Source organism: Sceloporus undulatus, chromosome 9 (assembly GCF_019175285.1).
Source record: "Sceloporus undulatus isolate JIND9_A2432 ecotype Alabama chromosome 9, SceUnd_v1.1, whole genome shotgun sequence".
In the NCBI taxonomy this organism is placed as follows: Eukaryota; Metazoa; Chordata; class Lepidosauria; order Squamata; family Phrynosomatidae; genus Sceloporus; species Sceloporus undulatus.
Window position 1 is genome coordinate 17606433 of NC_056530.1, and position 15495 is coordinate 17621927.

Consider the following 15495-nt stretch of genomic DNA (forward strand, 5'->3'; position numbering starts at 1 on the left):
TCCCTTTATTCATATAGCTGCAAGGCCCAGGCTGACATAGAATGTACTAACAGTTAATATTTTTATTAGACAGCAAACTATGTCCTGTTTCTTGGAGGATCCACAAAGCATCTCTTAGACCATAGTGGTTACCGGTTTCTTCCTGCAGGACTGGATGATACTGAGGAACATCAGGGTGACCAGAAACGTCGCAAGTCCTACTATCAGTGCTTCAATGATGGAGTATGTGGGGGCCACCTCTTTGGGAAGTGGCACGGAACTTGGGGAGGCAACCAAAAACTTGCCTACTAGGTTCCCATTGACATAGCACTGGTAGGTAGCATTGTGGGAGTCATTCTGGAAGGAGAGGCGTAGGATCCCACCACCTGTGGCTTTGTCCAGGCTCTGGGAGCTGTTCTTCTGGAGAAGTTCAAGGCGGGTCAGTGATGTGGGGCCTTCTTGCCAGTAGACAGGGCTGAAGAAGGTAAGGAAAAATGCAATTTGTATGAGAGATGGGTATAGACCAGTGATGGTGAATGTTGTAGAGACCGAGTGCCCAAACTGCAACCCAAAACCCACTATTTATCTCAAAGTGCCATGTCCCTGTGGCTTTCTAGTAACAAACTCTGGCAAACTCTATGCTGGGGCGACGGCATGTGTGGCCACAGAATGGGCTCTGAGTGCCACCTTTGGCACTTGTGCCATAGGTTCGCCATTACTGGCATAGACATATAGACTCTGCCAACATTTTCAGAGGGAAATGAAGGCTATTTCCCAGTTTAAGGAATCTTAATCAGTTAATGCCATGTGCTTGAACTAATTAATAACAGCTTGTATTGAGGTAGCTTGCCCACAGTGCAAGCAAGATAGGGTTACTGCAATGAGCTCTATATGGTGGAGCTATGTAACATTTTGGCTGAAGAGTCTGCACTTGTTGCCTATTTGCTGCAGAGCCAGGTTCAATATTTTAGCTCTGGTTTACAAAAACCCTAAGCGATTTAGGACTGGGAAATTTGAGATCACAGCTTCTCCTCCAAGAATTAAGTGTATAGTTGTGACGTAAGTGCTTGTTTTATTCATTTTCGTATCATACTCTTCCTACCTGTTGCCCCTGCTAACTGGCAGAACTGGATCCATGCCGAAGATCCAGAGGTGAAAGTTTGATCTACTTTATAAATCATTAACCTGGGCTTCTGAAAGCACATACTGTATAGTTGGATTCTAAAAGCTTAAAGGAAAACAGCTTGCAAATATGTAAGATTGCTTCGTTCACATGGGATCTCAATGGGGTAACTTGAAGACTTGGGTGAGGCTGGGATCAGAGTCAATCCTAAACATTTTGCTGCCTGAAGCAGATCAGAAAATGGTACCTACACTCACTTAAATTAAGGTGCACCTTACCCCAAACTAAACATGTTATTTTGGCACATGTGACAGAAAATCCCATAAGCACCTCTCCCCATACATGATGGTAAAAATATAATAATAAAGAACCAATAATTCGTTACCCTTTTGCGACATCCCATTTGCTGCCCAAGGTGGCCACTTCCCATCACCTCAATGGTAGGAACAGCCTTGAGGAGGGTTCATGGACAGATGGTGGCAGGATAAGTTAAACAAACAGTGTATTTGGATGCCCAGGTTTCCAGTATGATGTACGCTTGTTCAGGGGAAGGTGTGATTGAACTCAGCGGGCTTTGCTTCTAGATAAGCTTGGATAGGTTTTGTATTTAGCTGGCTATAGCAGAGGCAGACGGAGTGTCTATATTGTTCTTGCTCTCATATATTGCTGGTTTGACTTTGAGAAGAAGAGACCAAGACCGATGAGGTTTGGGTGTTCTTCTGTGGTCCAAAACACACTGCAGAAATAATCCAGTCTGAGACCCCTTTAACTGACCTGGGTCGCTGCTAGAAAATGCTGGGCACCAGAGCTCTTTAACAGAGAAGGTGAAATGTTTCCCAAAACTACAGTTCCCAGAATCTCCTAGCATTGAGCCGGGGCAGTGAAATCGGTCTCACACTGGATTATTTCTGCAGTGTGTTTTGTACCTACCTTGACATTGCACAGAAGAGGAAATTTCAGCAGTGGCATCTTGTCCATATACTGTTCAGAAGAGTTGTGTCTGCTAAAATCGCCTTTTCTGCAAAACTGTTAAATCTGCAAGAATTCTGCCCTTCTTCTTCTTCTTAAATCTGGTTTTCTAACTTGAGGCTCTCAGTGAACACCTAATGGTTCCTATAATATGGGTTGTGCTGCTTTGGACTTTCACTTCCCTGTATCAGGGAACATTGTTTTCACATGAAGGCTGGATACGGCCGATCCTAGTTTAAGAACTATACCTGTAGATGGAAGATGTTGGGCATCGCAGGTAGGCAGTGGTGTCGAGTTGGGGATGGTAGGTGGTCAAAACCAGAAGTGGCGCAACGTTGGATTCATCTGTGGCAAGCGAGTATGATGTGTCACAAGGAACATGGCAGGTTTCCACTCTCAGTTCTGGCCCCCGTTGCGGCAAGTGTGGGCAATACCTCATGACCATCCCACATGGCAGTGGGTCTTTCTGTTCACCTTTGCATGTCAGCTGGACATAACAAAAGCCCACGCGCTTCCTTTCCCCGGAGTGACCGCAGCGATCGCAAGCCTGCCAAGGGCTCCACGAAGTGAACAGCTTGGCCTGTATTCCTTTTCCTAGCTGCACTGTGGCATTGACCAGAGTGGCCTCTCCAAGGCTGGCATGTGAGACATGGATGTGCCCAGCGTCCTGGAAATCCACAAGATAATAAGCAAGGGTGGCATCGCCTGCGCGGCAGGTGTACAATCCGGAGTCCTCTACGCTGGGGCTTGGGATATACAAGTTGCCGACGACCAGACGCGATTTCAACCGTAACTTCCGCAACTTGGCATGGCCAAGCAAGGGCAAGGAGGCTCTTCCTGCGTGCAAAAAGGTGACAGGCTGTTTGTCTGCCCACTTTGGGTCGTGATATTGCCAAGAGATATGGGCACCGAAGTACTCATAAGGACAGCGCAGGATCACTGGGTTGTCGGAAATAAAGGCCAGAGTGCAAGGGTTTCCTGGAAGGCAGGGCAATCCTATGGAGTGGCCCTCAAACAATTTACCTTCTGCGACAGCCAAAGACAGACCCAGAAAAAGAGCCACAAAGTCCTTCATGTATATGAAAACATGAAAAGAGGACATGGTTAGCTGGACATTGACCAACTCAATGGACGATGGGAAAGGTAAATTCTAGAAGGCCTAATGTGACCTCATAACTGAAATGAGCAAAAGAATGAGGCCATAATGGTCAGCAAAAATTCTTAGTAATGATGCTGGGGTACCTTTGGATTGATTGGTTTAAGGCCAATCCTATCTAAAGACGATTGTGGGGTAATATTAATACAGGCCTATGTTGCCCTCCTTGGGGTTCTATGCACCGTTAATCTCTCCCATGTTCATTTTTATTTAATGTTATAAAGAACAATCTTAATAAACGGTCTACTATTTACTGTGTCAACTACTAGTGACCTGCAAAAGGTCCTGTTCTTCCACACTCAGGTCTCCCTTTATTGAGTCAATCCATTTGTAATATTGTGGCCTTGCTCTTTTCCTAATACTGCCTTCAGTTTTACTAAGCGTTGCCTTTTCCACTGAGTCATTTTGTGTCATACATCAAAAGTACAACAGCCTCAGTTTAGTCATTGCAGCTTCTAGTGAGAGTTCAGCTTTGATTTGTTCTCTGATCTTCACTTCTCAGCCTTTTGGCTAAGATCAAGCGCATAGTTCTTGGATCTGTTTAGTTGTCCTTTTGCGGCAGTTCATGGTATCCATAAAAACGAGTTAGGAAACAATAACAGAGTGATACTGTGCTTTATGTACTAGTTTGGTGATGATGATGATGATGTCAAGGAATTGCTTTAACAAAAATGTTATTTATACTTGCATTATCGTCAGTTGAGTGCAATGTCTCATCCGGAAGTCTTTTGGGTTTCTCTGAAGTTTACAGTCTAAGATAATCCATTTTGTTAATGTTTGAAAAAAGGGTGGAGTACAAAATGGTGTATACAAAGACACACACAATGAGGCTTCTTCCCAGTTAAGTGCATATGGGATTAGTAGCCGTTTAGTCTCTCAGAGCAGCTAACAATTATTACTATCTTTAATTTTAATTATTTTGAATTTATTATTATTGTTTTATTTATTTTTAGTTACTGTATATTTTTAATTTATTATTATCATTTTTATTTATTTTTAATTATATTTTCTATTATTTTATTATTATTATTTGCTTTTAAGTATATTTTTAATTATTTTGAATGTATTATTATTATTATTTTTAATTATATTTTATTTATTTTAAATTAATTATTATTTTATTTATTTTTAATTATATTTTCAATTATTTTAATTTCTCATTATTATTTATTTTTAATTATTTTGAATGTACTATTATTATTATTATTTAATTTTATATTTTATTTTAATTATATTTTAATTATTTTGAATTTATTATTATTATTTTATTTCTTTTTAATTATATTTTTAATTTATTATTATCATTTTTATTTATTTTTAATTATATTTTCAATTATTTATTATTATTATTATTATTTTAATTATATTTTTAATTATTTTGAATTAATTATTATTTTATTTAACAATTTTTAAATTATTAATATCATTATTATCTGTATTACCTGCCTATCTTTATCCGTTTAAGAAGGAATAAACAACAAACAACAAACAACTAAGCTTCCCAGAATTCCATAGCATTCAGCCATGGTACTTTAAAGTGGTGTCAAACCGGATTATTTCTGCAATGTGGACACAATTACAGTCCAAATAAACAAAACAGAACTGCCTTTGTTTCCCCAATGTTTTCCCTAAAGAGCACCTGGTTGAGTTCACTTTCAGCAAGAAATGGGGGGGTTAAAGACAGGGGCAGGCTTCACAAAGTTTATCCTTGCCCCCCTTTTCCAAGAGACTTGGAACATTCCAAGAAAGTTGGAGGCTTAAACCATCTCTTCACAAAAGGGGAGGAGACGCAGGTGGTTTCTCCCCCTAGGAAGCATTCCCTATTACTAAGTATTGCCTTAGAGGTCGGCGTTTCCCCCTCCACTTGGGAAGGAGTTGGTACTTTCCATCCTTGGGCGAGGCTCTGCGCACCTGAAGCGCCCGCAGTTCGGAGCAAACTTAGGAAGCAGTTCAGTGAAGCTGCTTCTCGACGAAAGAGTCCACCGAGGGGCAAAGAGGGGGGTCCTAAGAGGGGGCTTCTCTCCCACCCGCTTTTTCCCTCTGAAGCGGTGGACATGGAGCCTCGGAGAACCCCTGTGCTGCTGTGGCTGTTGGTTGGCGCCTGGGTCTTAGGTAAGAAACTTGGTATAGACCACTCTTGTTCTGAAGCGCGGGCAGCGCAGCCTCCTCTCCTTTAGCCCCTCCCGCCCTCCTCTGAGCCGAACGTTCTGAGGGTCCCTCGCTTCTTCTAAGGGGGCTTTCAATGCTGGACGCTGATTGGCTGAGACGCGCCTTGCCCCTGCGCGCCTTCTTCGGCGACCCCATTTTTTTTGTTCGGTCGGACTTTCCCTCACTTAGAGGAAACATCATTCCATTTCCTAGAGTTGGTCTCATAGGAGGCACACCTGTCCCCGAGGGGGAGCTCCTTGGGCTGCCAAAGCGCGCCTTGTTATCATCATATGGGTGCACCTATACACTTGTCCCTCCATGTTGGCTAGGGTTAGGGGCACAAGGCCCCCCTGAATGTGGAAAAACCCCAGATAACAAAAACACCACGTTTTTACCTGAGAGGACACCTCTCTAGGAATCTCTAGGTCCTCCAGGGCAACTCTATGGTCAATGTCCAACAGACACTGACCATAGAGTTGCAATGGAGGAGCTACAAAGGCCTCTCTAGGTCCTCCAGGGCAACTCTATGGTCAACGTCTGACAGATATTGAGCATAGAGTTATGCTGGAAGACCTACAGATGCCTATTGGAGTGTCCTCTCTAGGAATCTCAAGACCTTTCAGTGCAACTCTGGTTAAAGTTGACCATAGAGTTGCACTGGAGGACCTAGATATTCCTAGAGAGAACATACTAATAAAATCTGTGAATAGGACATGGTTTCCAGACCCTTTAGTCGGAAAAATCAACCCTTCTTCTGTTTCTGCTTGCTTTCTATGTGAGTTGTGTGCCTTCAAGTCATTTCTGACTTATGGCGACACTAAGGCAACACTATCATAGGGGTTTCTTGGAGGGGGGTTGCCGTTGCCATCCTCTGAGGATGAGAGAGCGTGACTTGCCCATTGTCACCTTGTAGGTTTCATGGACGAGTAGGGATTCGAACCCTGGTCTCCAGAGTCCCAATCTAACACTCGAACCACTATGCCACTCAGACTCTCAAAACCATACCAATAAAACAGTGCAAATGACCCAGATCAGAGACTCTTGACTTTCTTGTTGTCTGCTTTCCAGTCACGGTGACTCTAAGGCAACCTATCATGGGGTTTTCTTGGCCAGTTTCTTCAGAGGAGTTTTGCCATTGCCTTCCCCTGAGGCTGAGTGAGTGTGACTTGCCCAGAGTCACCCAGTGGGGTTCATGGCCGAGTCAGGATTCGAACCTTGGTCTTCAGAGTCATTGTCCAACACTCAAACCAGAATGCCACACTGGCTTTCTAACTCTATAAAGGGACATGGGCTGTGGGTGAGGGAAGCTGCTGACTGCCAGAGGATATGCTACAAGAGGGGCACTGTGGATTTTTGTAAGCCCTTACTACTCCCATAATATCAGGATGAGGGGAGTTGCAGTCCAGTACACCTGCTGGGTGACATTGGGCAGGTCAAATGCTTTCAGCCTCTGGGGAAGGCAGTGGCAAACCTCTGAACAAATCTTGCCAAGAAAACCCCCATTATAGGGCTGCTGTAAGGCAGAAACTACTTGAAGGTGCACAACAACAACAACAACAATTACTTAGAGGACATTTGTTTGGCTAAAGCTGTTGTAAGGTTTCTCTAGCTGGAAGTTTCTCCATTACATAAAAATGTCCAAACCGTGGTTAAAATCTTACTCTTTTGCTTCCCCCCAATCCTGTTTTCTGCTTGTTTTGGGCAGGATTCTTGGAGTGCCTTGCTGTGTGGTTTGACTTGTTCCTTAATTCTCCACTTCCTACTGGAAGTGCCTTGCTCTTTCTTTCTTAGGCACCTCCTAATCTTGCTTTCCAGCTTGTTTTATAGAATAATGTGCTGCATTGTAGTTGAGAAACAGTTGCACAGCATGAAGTGCACTATCTGCTGGCCAAGATCAGTTTGGAAGCACTTTCTTCCTCTTCAGCTGCCTTTGCCTGTCTAGCCACATCTTTTCACCAGGCCAAGGAGTGACCATGCTTCATGGCTGGCCACTGAACCTGCCATTACTTTCCCCCCTTCTTCTGGGATATACAATCTTGCTTCCTCCCAGCCCCTCTTGATGATTTAGACTGGCTTCCTTCTCTCCAGTGAAGCATCCTACATCAGATCAAGTCTTTGGTCCGAAACACTCTGTAGACAGAATCCACTTTGAGACTGCTTTAACTGCTCTGGCTCAGTGTTGGGGAATCCTGGGAACTGTAGTTTGCTCTGGCACCAGACCTCTCTGTCAGAGAAGGCTAAACTACAAAACTACAGTCCTCAGAGTTCCCTAGCATTGAGCCAGGGCAGTTAAAGTGGTCTCAAACTGGATTATTTCTGCAGTGTGTTTTGGATCTTTGTCGCTCTGTCTCCTAGTTACAGCCCCAAGATCTCTCCTGTAGTTCTTGACTCCTCTTATATGCCAGGAAACATGGCAGCTAGAGATACTTCTAGCCTCCTGCCCACATTGATGGAAATGGTTCCTGATAGAAACCAACAGAATATTGTTTTGGGGCAATCAACTTAGATTAAAAGTTATTGCTGATAAACGGACGAAGAGGTTATGGCTGGGAGAAATCATGGCTGGCTCAATTCTCCAAGTGTCAAGATATTTAAATGACCGGGGATGATGTTTAGGTTGGTTCTTAGCAATGCTGTCTACCTTTGGTGAAAGGACTGTGTTTTAAAGCTGCTTTCTCCCAACCAGATAGGTTTCACTGTAACTCCCATTGTCCCCAACCAGCAGGACATGCTGCTAGGATGATAGAAATTCTAGTCGAACGCATCTGAACTGTGTCTCAGACAAGACTGCTCTGTGGGATGGAAGATACAGTAGTAATCTTCACCTTGAGACCACAGAACCAACTTCTATGCACCATCCAGGATCTGGGAATATTTGTGTCATGGAACCAGTAACAGTTTACCAGCAATAGCTATTAAGTTGTTCCAGAATTTGAGGAATGAAGTCAATTGCAAGGGCTCCAAAATGACATTCTGTTGGTGTTTTTATATCTGTTGTTATACTCCATTTTGCAGTATTGGCCAGGCGGTATCTTGATACAGGGTGTGTTGTCTGTATGCTACCATGCTCCTCCAAAGTAAACACACAGCTCACAAATGAAAATGGTTGTCGCTGAAGCCCTAACCTTTGCCTGCAGTTCCAGTTTCATGACCTCTGGGGAAGGCTGGTTCTTCCGCAGCAAATGATGGGAGTGTTTGGGCCCCGTGTGGCACACTTCCTTGTGTTTCTGCTTGAAGCCCAAGCTCCAGGTGTTCCTGACTATGGGGAACTTGAATGATTTTTTCTCCCCGGAAGGGTGATGTCTGATTCTGGCCGTGACACATGTCTGCCGAAACTCCCAGTCCTTTGTGGGAGGAAACTGATCTCCGTACCAGCCCCTTTTCAAACTGGAATGAAACCACAGGAACAAATAAAAGGAGTCAGGAAGAATGTTGATGCAAGCAGTGAACAAGGGGCTTGTTTTGTTTCAGTGAGTTTGACTGAAAATTCTTGTCTTGTTAACTCACGTAAAGTTATAAAAGCAGGAAGAGTTCCTTGTTGTATTAAATAAACTATTTCTCAATGCAGAAGGGTGGGCAGCACTACTGGAATCTGAGGCCTGTTACAGACTGCCAAAATAAAGCTGCTTCAGGTCTCTTTGGAGGCATGCTGTTTAAATGATGCATGCACCCTAAGAATCCGGAAACTGCACCAAAGCTGCCCTCCAGTGCTTAGGAATGGAGTGTGGCTTTGGCGCAACCTCCGGACTCTTAGGACCCATGCATCATTTAAACAGCATACCTCCAAAGAGACCCGAAGCAGCTTTATTTTGGCAGTCTGTAACAGGCCTGAGTTTCTTCCCTTTTCATTTGCCTACATCAAGGATGGACAATCGCAAACATGGACGGGGCTATTTTCCTTTCTGTTCTTGTCCAGCCGCCTGCAGCAACCTGTTTCAACACACCTGAAGGACATGATGTCACTTCTGGCTGACGTTTGAACCATTAAAACCCAGTTTTGTCTTTTTGGGGGAAGCGGGAGGGTTTTGAAAAACCTGTTGCCGTTTTAGTTGGGAGATCTGGGGCGGTTTGGGAAAATCACTCCAAAATCAGTAAAGAAAATTGTGTGGGATATTGGGGAGGGGGTCTCAGGGGCTGCATTTAGGGATCCCAAAGGCTGCACTTTGCTAACCCTTGCCCTGCCTCCTGTCTTGTTTATGAACTTGAAATAAACCATCATTGGGGATGTGAACAATTTAAGACATCCTTGTTTTTAGCAATTTCTCTGTCAGTTACAGAAAGTGAGGAGTTCATGAATTCATGGCCAGGTAGAAGTATGACACATTACTTTGTCCCTCCGTCAACAATTAACCTGATTTTTTTGCTAGACACAAAGGAAGAAAGTCCCTTTCCCTGCAAGGCAGATGAAAATACAGAATCGGGATGGCTCACTTTCCGTTTTCTCCAGTACATTTGGTAGAAGAGGTTTTAAAAGAATTCAGTATGCTAAGAGGCTAGAAGTCTGTGGTTTTTGGCCACAGACTATTGGTATTTGGATGCCGACTGGGAGGAAGTTAAGCTCTATTCAGGCGGATTTGTAAGCAGGCAAACAAGGGAGTGGTCACAGTGATAAAAATCTTGAGATGACCAGGTGTAAGTGCTCTGCTAAATTGGAAACCCTGTGTCTTGTCAACATTTTGCTAAGATTTGTCAGTAGGCTATTTTCAGGGGTTTGGCTAATGAGTAGGAAAGATGCTGGGAAGGATGGGAAGGGTAAATCCTGGAGGAATATTCTAGATGGAGATAAGTGGCATTCAGGTTTAGCTTTGAGACTCAATACCTCTACCTTGTTTGACTATCTGCTTCCCGTCTTTAGATCCTGCCACCACAATGCAAGTCACAGTCCAGAATCCCTTCAATGTGGTCATCCTGTTTCAGCCAGTAACTCTGCAGTGTAACTACCAGACCTCATCTACTCAGCCACCTATCGTCTTGTGGAAGTACAGATCTTATTGTCGGAGCCGCCTGGCAGATGCTTTTAATCCCAGTGGCCAGGAGGCCCAGATCACGAACCAGCTGCAGCAGAACAACCCTGGATACAATCCCTATGTGGAGTGCCAGGACAGTTCCCGGACCGTACGAGTGGTGGCTACCAAACAAGGCAACTCAGTGACTCTTGGGGACTTCTACCAGGGCCGGCGCATCACCATAACCAATAGTAAGTGTGAGATGCCAGTGGCTGGTTCATCTGAAGTCTCAATTACATCTGTAAGCATCCACTGACTCAGTTTCTGAGAGCAAGATAGAGTATCATCTCTAGTATAACAGAGTGGGACTTTACAACTGTTGGCACTTTTTCATTAGCCACAGATGATTAGGTGCCAGTGGTCAAGAAAACTGGCTAATACATTTTATGGGCTTATGTTGGCTTGTTGCAAGACTGATCTAAAGCACTTGCCAGACCTAGCTGAAACTTAAGGCCATGCTATGTGTGGCTAACAATGAATGCTATGAAACATTATTCTTGCTCATAGAAAGTATGGTCTCTTCCATGCTATACTACTGTAACACTTTGATACCACTTTAACTGTGATGCCTTGTCCTGTGATATCTTGCATTTGTAGTTTGTTTGAGGCACTAGAGCTCTTTGGCACATAATTCTAAATACGTCATAAAACCACAAATCCCAGGCTTTCATAGAATGAAACCATAGCATTTGAAGTGGGATCGGAGTACAGTAATTGTGTAGTGTGAAAGAGACCTATGAGTGAATAACTTAAGTCTTGAAGTTGAAGGAGCACTGTTTAGGCTATTGCTGTCTTAAAGCAGTTTTGGCTTAATTGTGTAAGTTTTAATGGACTGAATGCACAATATGGTTTATGAATAAGATGATTTTCTCAAGTATAAAGAGTCCGTTTTTAAATGGTGCACATATGTATCATTAAAAGGACAAATCCTGAAAGAGGCATGGCCTTTTATGAGAGAGCAGGAAGATTGCATCTTTAAAAAAGATAGTTCTGCTTCTTGTGTGTCTTCAAATCATTTCCAAATTATGGCAGCGCTCGGATGAACCTGACATGAAGGTTTTCTTGACAAGATTTGTTCAGAGGGGTTTGCCTTCTGCTTACGAAACAACAAAACCAACCGATAAAATTGTTAGCCAAGCAACTGAATGACCAAAACACAGATGTATGTGGAAACACATGCTTTCCCAACATTTGGAAAGTTACTTCTAAAGAGAAAATCATTCTTGTTACTTGTCATGTTAGATGGAAAGTAGCCCACTGCCATACAGGATTGGAAAAGTAACTTATTCACATCACTTTGTGCAGAGCTTTTTCCTTTTACAGTTATTTTCCATGGTGGTGTCTGTCATGTGCCTTCAAGTTTTTCCAATGAGGCAAATCTTTTGGAGGCAAACCTTCTGGGAAAACCTTTGGGATTAATAAGAGAATGGCGTGAAACACTTAAACATTCTGTTAAATTGCCTTTCAAATCCCCTTGAAATCTGGAATGCAACTTGGGGGAAAGTCATCATATAAGTAAAATAAATTCACTCTTTGTATTATCAATATGTGTCCACTTTAAATTCTAAGTAATTACATTAGGCGAGACTTCTGGCTCAAATCAGAATGTATTCAGTTGGCAAGAGGGCAAGGCAAGGATGTTTTCTATCACCTATTGGTTCAACTGTTATGCAGAAAATATCATACAAAGAGCAGATTTAGGCTCAGAAGGAAGAGGAGTGGGGAGGAAGGATATATGGATGATACCCCACTACTAGTGGAAAACATCATGGACTTAGAACAATAACTAAGCAGGGTCAAAAAGAAAGTGCAAAGGAAAGAGGTATTCATCTGATTCCTGGATTGTTGTCTAGAGGAAGCAGACTGGCTAGGAAAGAACTGTAGCAAAGCTGAATTGCCAGACTGAAAAGTAGAAGAAAATTTGTATTTATTGATGCAAAGGCTTCTACCAGACGTATAATTTTAAACTGGATGGCTTAAAATTAAATTAATACATGCATCAGAGACAACTCTTCCAAAAATTCTTAGGAGATTTGTGTTGGAGAGTAAAAGGTGAATAATAATAAATCCAGACTTTAATTTAATGCTTGATTCTGCCCCCAAACACACTGTTTGACACAGGCCTGGCATGCTTATTAATGCTTAAATAAAAGTAGCCCAAAGTGAAGGGATAGTGTGAAGTACAGTCTTAACAGTATCTGAAGGTCTAGAGATGGTCTACTTCTCATGTGACAGTTGCTTGCAGTAGGCAACTTTTGTGCCTTGGAGATAGTAAACATTACGTTAGGTGGGAATCACATTTATTAAGGGGTACAGCTCCTTTCCTAGCGAAAACCAATTTCTTACTGCTGCAAGATAATCTGAGACATCATTTATATCATCAACTCTGATAACTAGTACCTGTTGCTTCAGCATTGTTGGTACATTGCATCAAATGCTATGCTAGCAAATTTGCATGAGCAAATTCCTTCTGCTTCACCCATAACTGCTTAAATGATGCTGTAAAAATGACAAACATTAAATTAGGGTGGCCAGAATTTACCTGGGGTCAAAATGGGCTGGGTTTGCTCATCTGGACTAATTATGTCTCATCTTGAGCTGTGTAAGCAGATGACAGAAGATCTTATGGTATTTAATAGCTTGAGGTACTCAAGTAATTGTTGCTCTGCCTGACCCACCCTGAAGCCTCAGGGCAAAAACATGAAGTCTAAACTCATTGGGAGAAAGAACTACTAAACAACTCTTTCCCTGCATTTTTCCTTTCATGTCTTGTTTAGCTTTATCCTCCTCACTTCACACCTCCATATTTGTTTTTCTTTTGGAAAGATAGAGGTTTATTCTACCTATTAACCAGGATCAGAAGGCTGTTTTTGGAAAGGTAGTGTGGAGAATGACCAGCCCATAAGTAGCTAACTAGTAACAATGAAGACTTGTACAAGTCAGTGGGGAAGTCCTTGGCAGGGTCACTGGGGCCTTACATTTTTCCTGTGTTTGATCAGAGAAGAGGAACTTTTCCTTCTTTAGCTGTTTTTGAGTTCACCTCCCAGAAGACCTAGTTGGCATGACCAATATCAACAAATCATAGTCTGAAATACAAGGTAGGCTACAGGCTACTCAAACCTACTCTGAAACACGCTCAACTCCTTCTGCATGACCTCTCCATCATCCTGATGTTCAAACCACTACACCATACTTATCAGCCACCAAATCAACACCCCTTTAAGGACTTGGTTAGCTCTGCTCATAGTGGCAACTTACTGGTGAATTGCAGTGTGGTGTCTCAGTAGGCTTCTTTGTCAGTTTCCATCTTAAATCCCCATGGAAAGATGTGGTGCTTTGCCTCTGCAGGAGCTTTGGTTTTTCTTGTGGTATTTCTCTCAAACAATGGGGCCTTCCTCCAATTGAAATATTCATGTTATCCTGCTGCATATTTAAGTTTTTAAAGTATAAAGATATAAGTATATAAAGTATATAAATATAAAAGAGGGGCATGGCTCCTCCCTAAACCTTTTTCTCAAAGCCATGAGAAGACTACAAGGCTTCCGGTTTTATTTTACTTACACAGACCTGTTACAGACTGCCAAAATAAAGCTGCTTCTGGTCTCTTTGGAGGTATGCTGTTTAAATGATGCATGCATCCTAAGAATCCGGGAGCTGCGCCAAAGCTGCACTCCAGTGCTTAGGAATGGAGTGTGGCTTTGGCACGACCTCCGGACTCTTAGGACCCAGGCATCATTAAAATAGCATACCTCCAAAGAGACTCAAAGCAGCTTTATTTTGGCAGTCTGTAACAGGCCAATGTAGCATTATCAAAAGGATGGAATTAATGGGACACATGGACAGATAACCGGGGTCTTGTGGGACTGAGGAGGGAGTAGGTGCAATGAAGTGTAGTACTTATTTCTTTGGCTGTTCTATCTAATATTCTACTGGTTCCTAATGTTTTCAGGCAAAACTGCCATAATAATTTCAGCTTTATTTTTCATATCTGTGAGGGTTTAAAATCTTTTATTCCTCTTCCTCATTGGAGAGGTTATTGGGTTGTTTTGAATCCTGTTTCAGTAGCCAAGGAGCTGAGTTGTGGTGTTATTGAATCCTTATTACTCTGTTTTAGTTTGAGTAGCCAAGGAGCTGAGTTGTGGTGCTACAGTACTTGGTGTCAGAGTAGCCTTTATACTATTGGCGAGGGATCTAAATCCTCATACTTCATGGGAAGGACCACATATCAAGTAGTGGAAATAGGGAGGAAAAAACCTTTCCTGAAAACTTTGACTGGACTTTTGCCCTGAGTGTCAAAGCAAATATTAGCCTGCACAGACGTCTGTTTATCCCCACAAGAACTTCTTCCTGCACTAGTCCCTCTCTTAGCTTGCCACTGGGTCTATAAGCTTTAACTCTGTGTGTAGGAGGAGGAGGATCATATGGCCTTCAGATGATGTGTAAGTTACAACAGCCCTGACTAGTATGGTCAATACTGAGAAATGTTTGGAGACAGAGCCCAACAACCTCTGCTACAATTGGTAGTCCACATCTCAATGTTGTGGATATTTATTTGGAAATGAGCTTTCCCTAAATTCAGTAGGTTCTCTTTCCAGGTAAGTGTTATTAGAATCACAGCCTTTGTCATTGGAGTAATTGTGGGGATCAGTTTTATTGGCAGCCACAATTTTTAATTGGTGAGAGGCTATGAGTAAAGGGTAGTCTGGTTTGTGAGCCTGTATTGGTCCTGGTGTGTTCCTTTAATGGGAAAAGGAAAGCACAGAACCTTTCCATGTAACAATATATGATAAAGGTAAAGGTTTCTCCTTAGACAAAGTTGTCAAGTCATGTCCAACTGTAGGAGGTGGTGCTCATCTCCGTTACTAAGCCAAAGAACCAGCGTTGTCAAAGACAACTCCGTGGCCACTTGCCCAGTATGACTGCACAGAACGCTGTTACCTTCCCACCGAAGTGGCACCTATTTATCCACTTGCACTTTTACATGCTTTCAAACTGCTAGGTTGGCAGAAGCTGGCATTAGTGACAGGAGGTCACCCCATCATGCAGCATTTCGGCCTCAGTCTGCTGGCCTGTCGATTTTGCAATTGTCAGAGTCAGCATCTTTAACTGCTGAG

General features: G+C 42.7%; 2 protein-coding genes across 7 annotated transcripts in view; one reads left to right on the forward strand and one right to left on the reverse strand.

The window, feature by feature from the left end:
* FAM187B (family with sequence similarity 187 member B) lies at window positions 1-8668 on the reverse strand. 2 transcript variants are annotated; one of them, XM_042440026.1, is made up of 3 exons: window positions 8501-8668; window positions 2320-3140; window positions 1-454 (listed from the first exon to the last, which is right to left on the reverse strand). In XM_042440026.1, exons 1-3 carry the CDS (start codon window positions 8522-8524, stop codon window positions 115-117), a joined length of 1185 nt encoding a protein of 394 aa, XP_042295960.1. In that variant the 5' UTR covers window positions 8525-8668; the 3' UTR covers window positions 1-114. The 2 variants fall into 2 exon arrangements, with proteins under 2 accessions (XP_042295960.1, XP_042295959.1); XM_042440025.1 differs by lacking the exon at window positions 8501-8668 and having other exon boundaries at window positions 2320-4171.
* The window catches only part of LSR (lipolysis stimulated lipoprotein receptor), a 23758-nt gene continuing 13369 nt past the window's right edge, over window positions 5107-15495 (forward strand). For 2 of the 5 annotated variants that reach the window (XM_042440023.1, XM_042440024.1), the window contains exons 1-2: window positions 5107-5339; window positions 10231-10572. In XM_042440023.1, coding sequence (XP_042295957.1) covers window positions 5282-5339; window positions 10231-10572 — 400 coding nt within the window. In that variant the 5' untranslated portion in view covers window positions 5107-5281. Of the gene's footprint in view, window positions 5340-8659; window positions 8846-10230; window positions 10573-15495 lie in introns of those variants that run through there. The other 3 variants (XM_042440020.1, XM_042440021.1, XM_042440022.1) reach the window with 3 other exon arrangements.

Bases quoted from the DNA above. Each gene is read 5' to 3' on its own strand.
- FAM187B (XM_042440025.1), bottom strand. From the start codon at position 3,173: ATGTCCTCTTTTCATGTTTTCATATACATGAAGGACTTTGTGGCTCTT. The intron at 455-2,319 runs GTATAGTTCTTA...TACCTTCTTCAG, and splicing joins CCAACATCTTCCATCTACAG to CCCTGTCTACTGGCAAGAAG.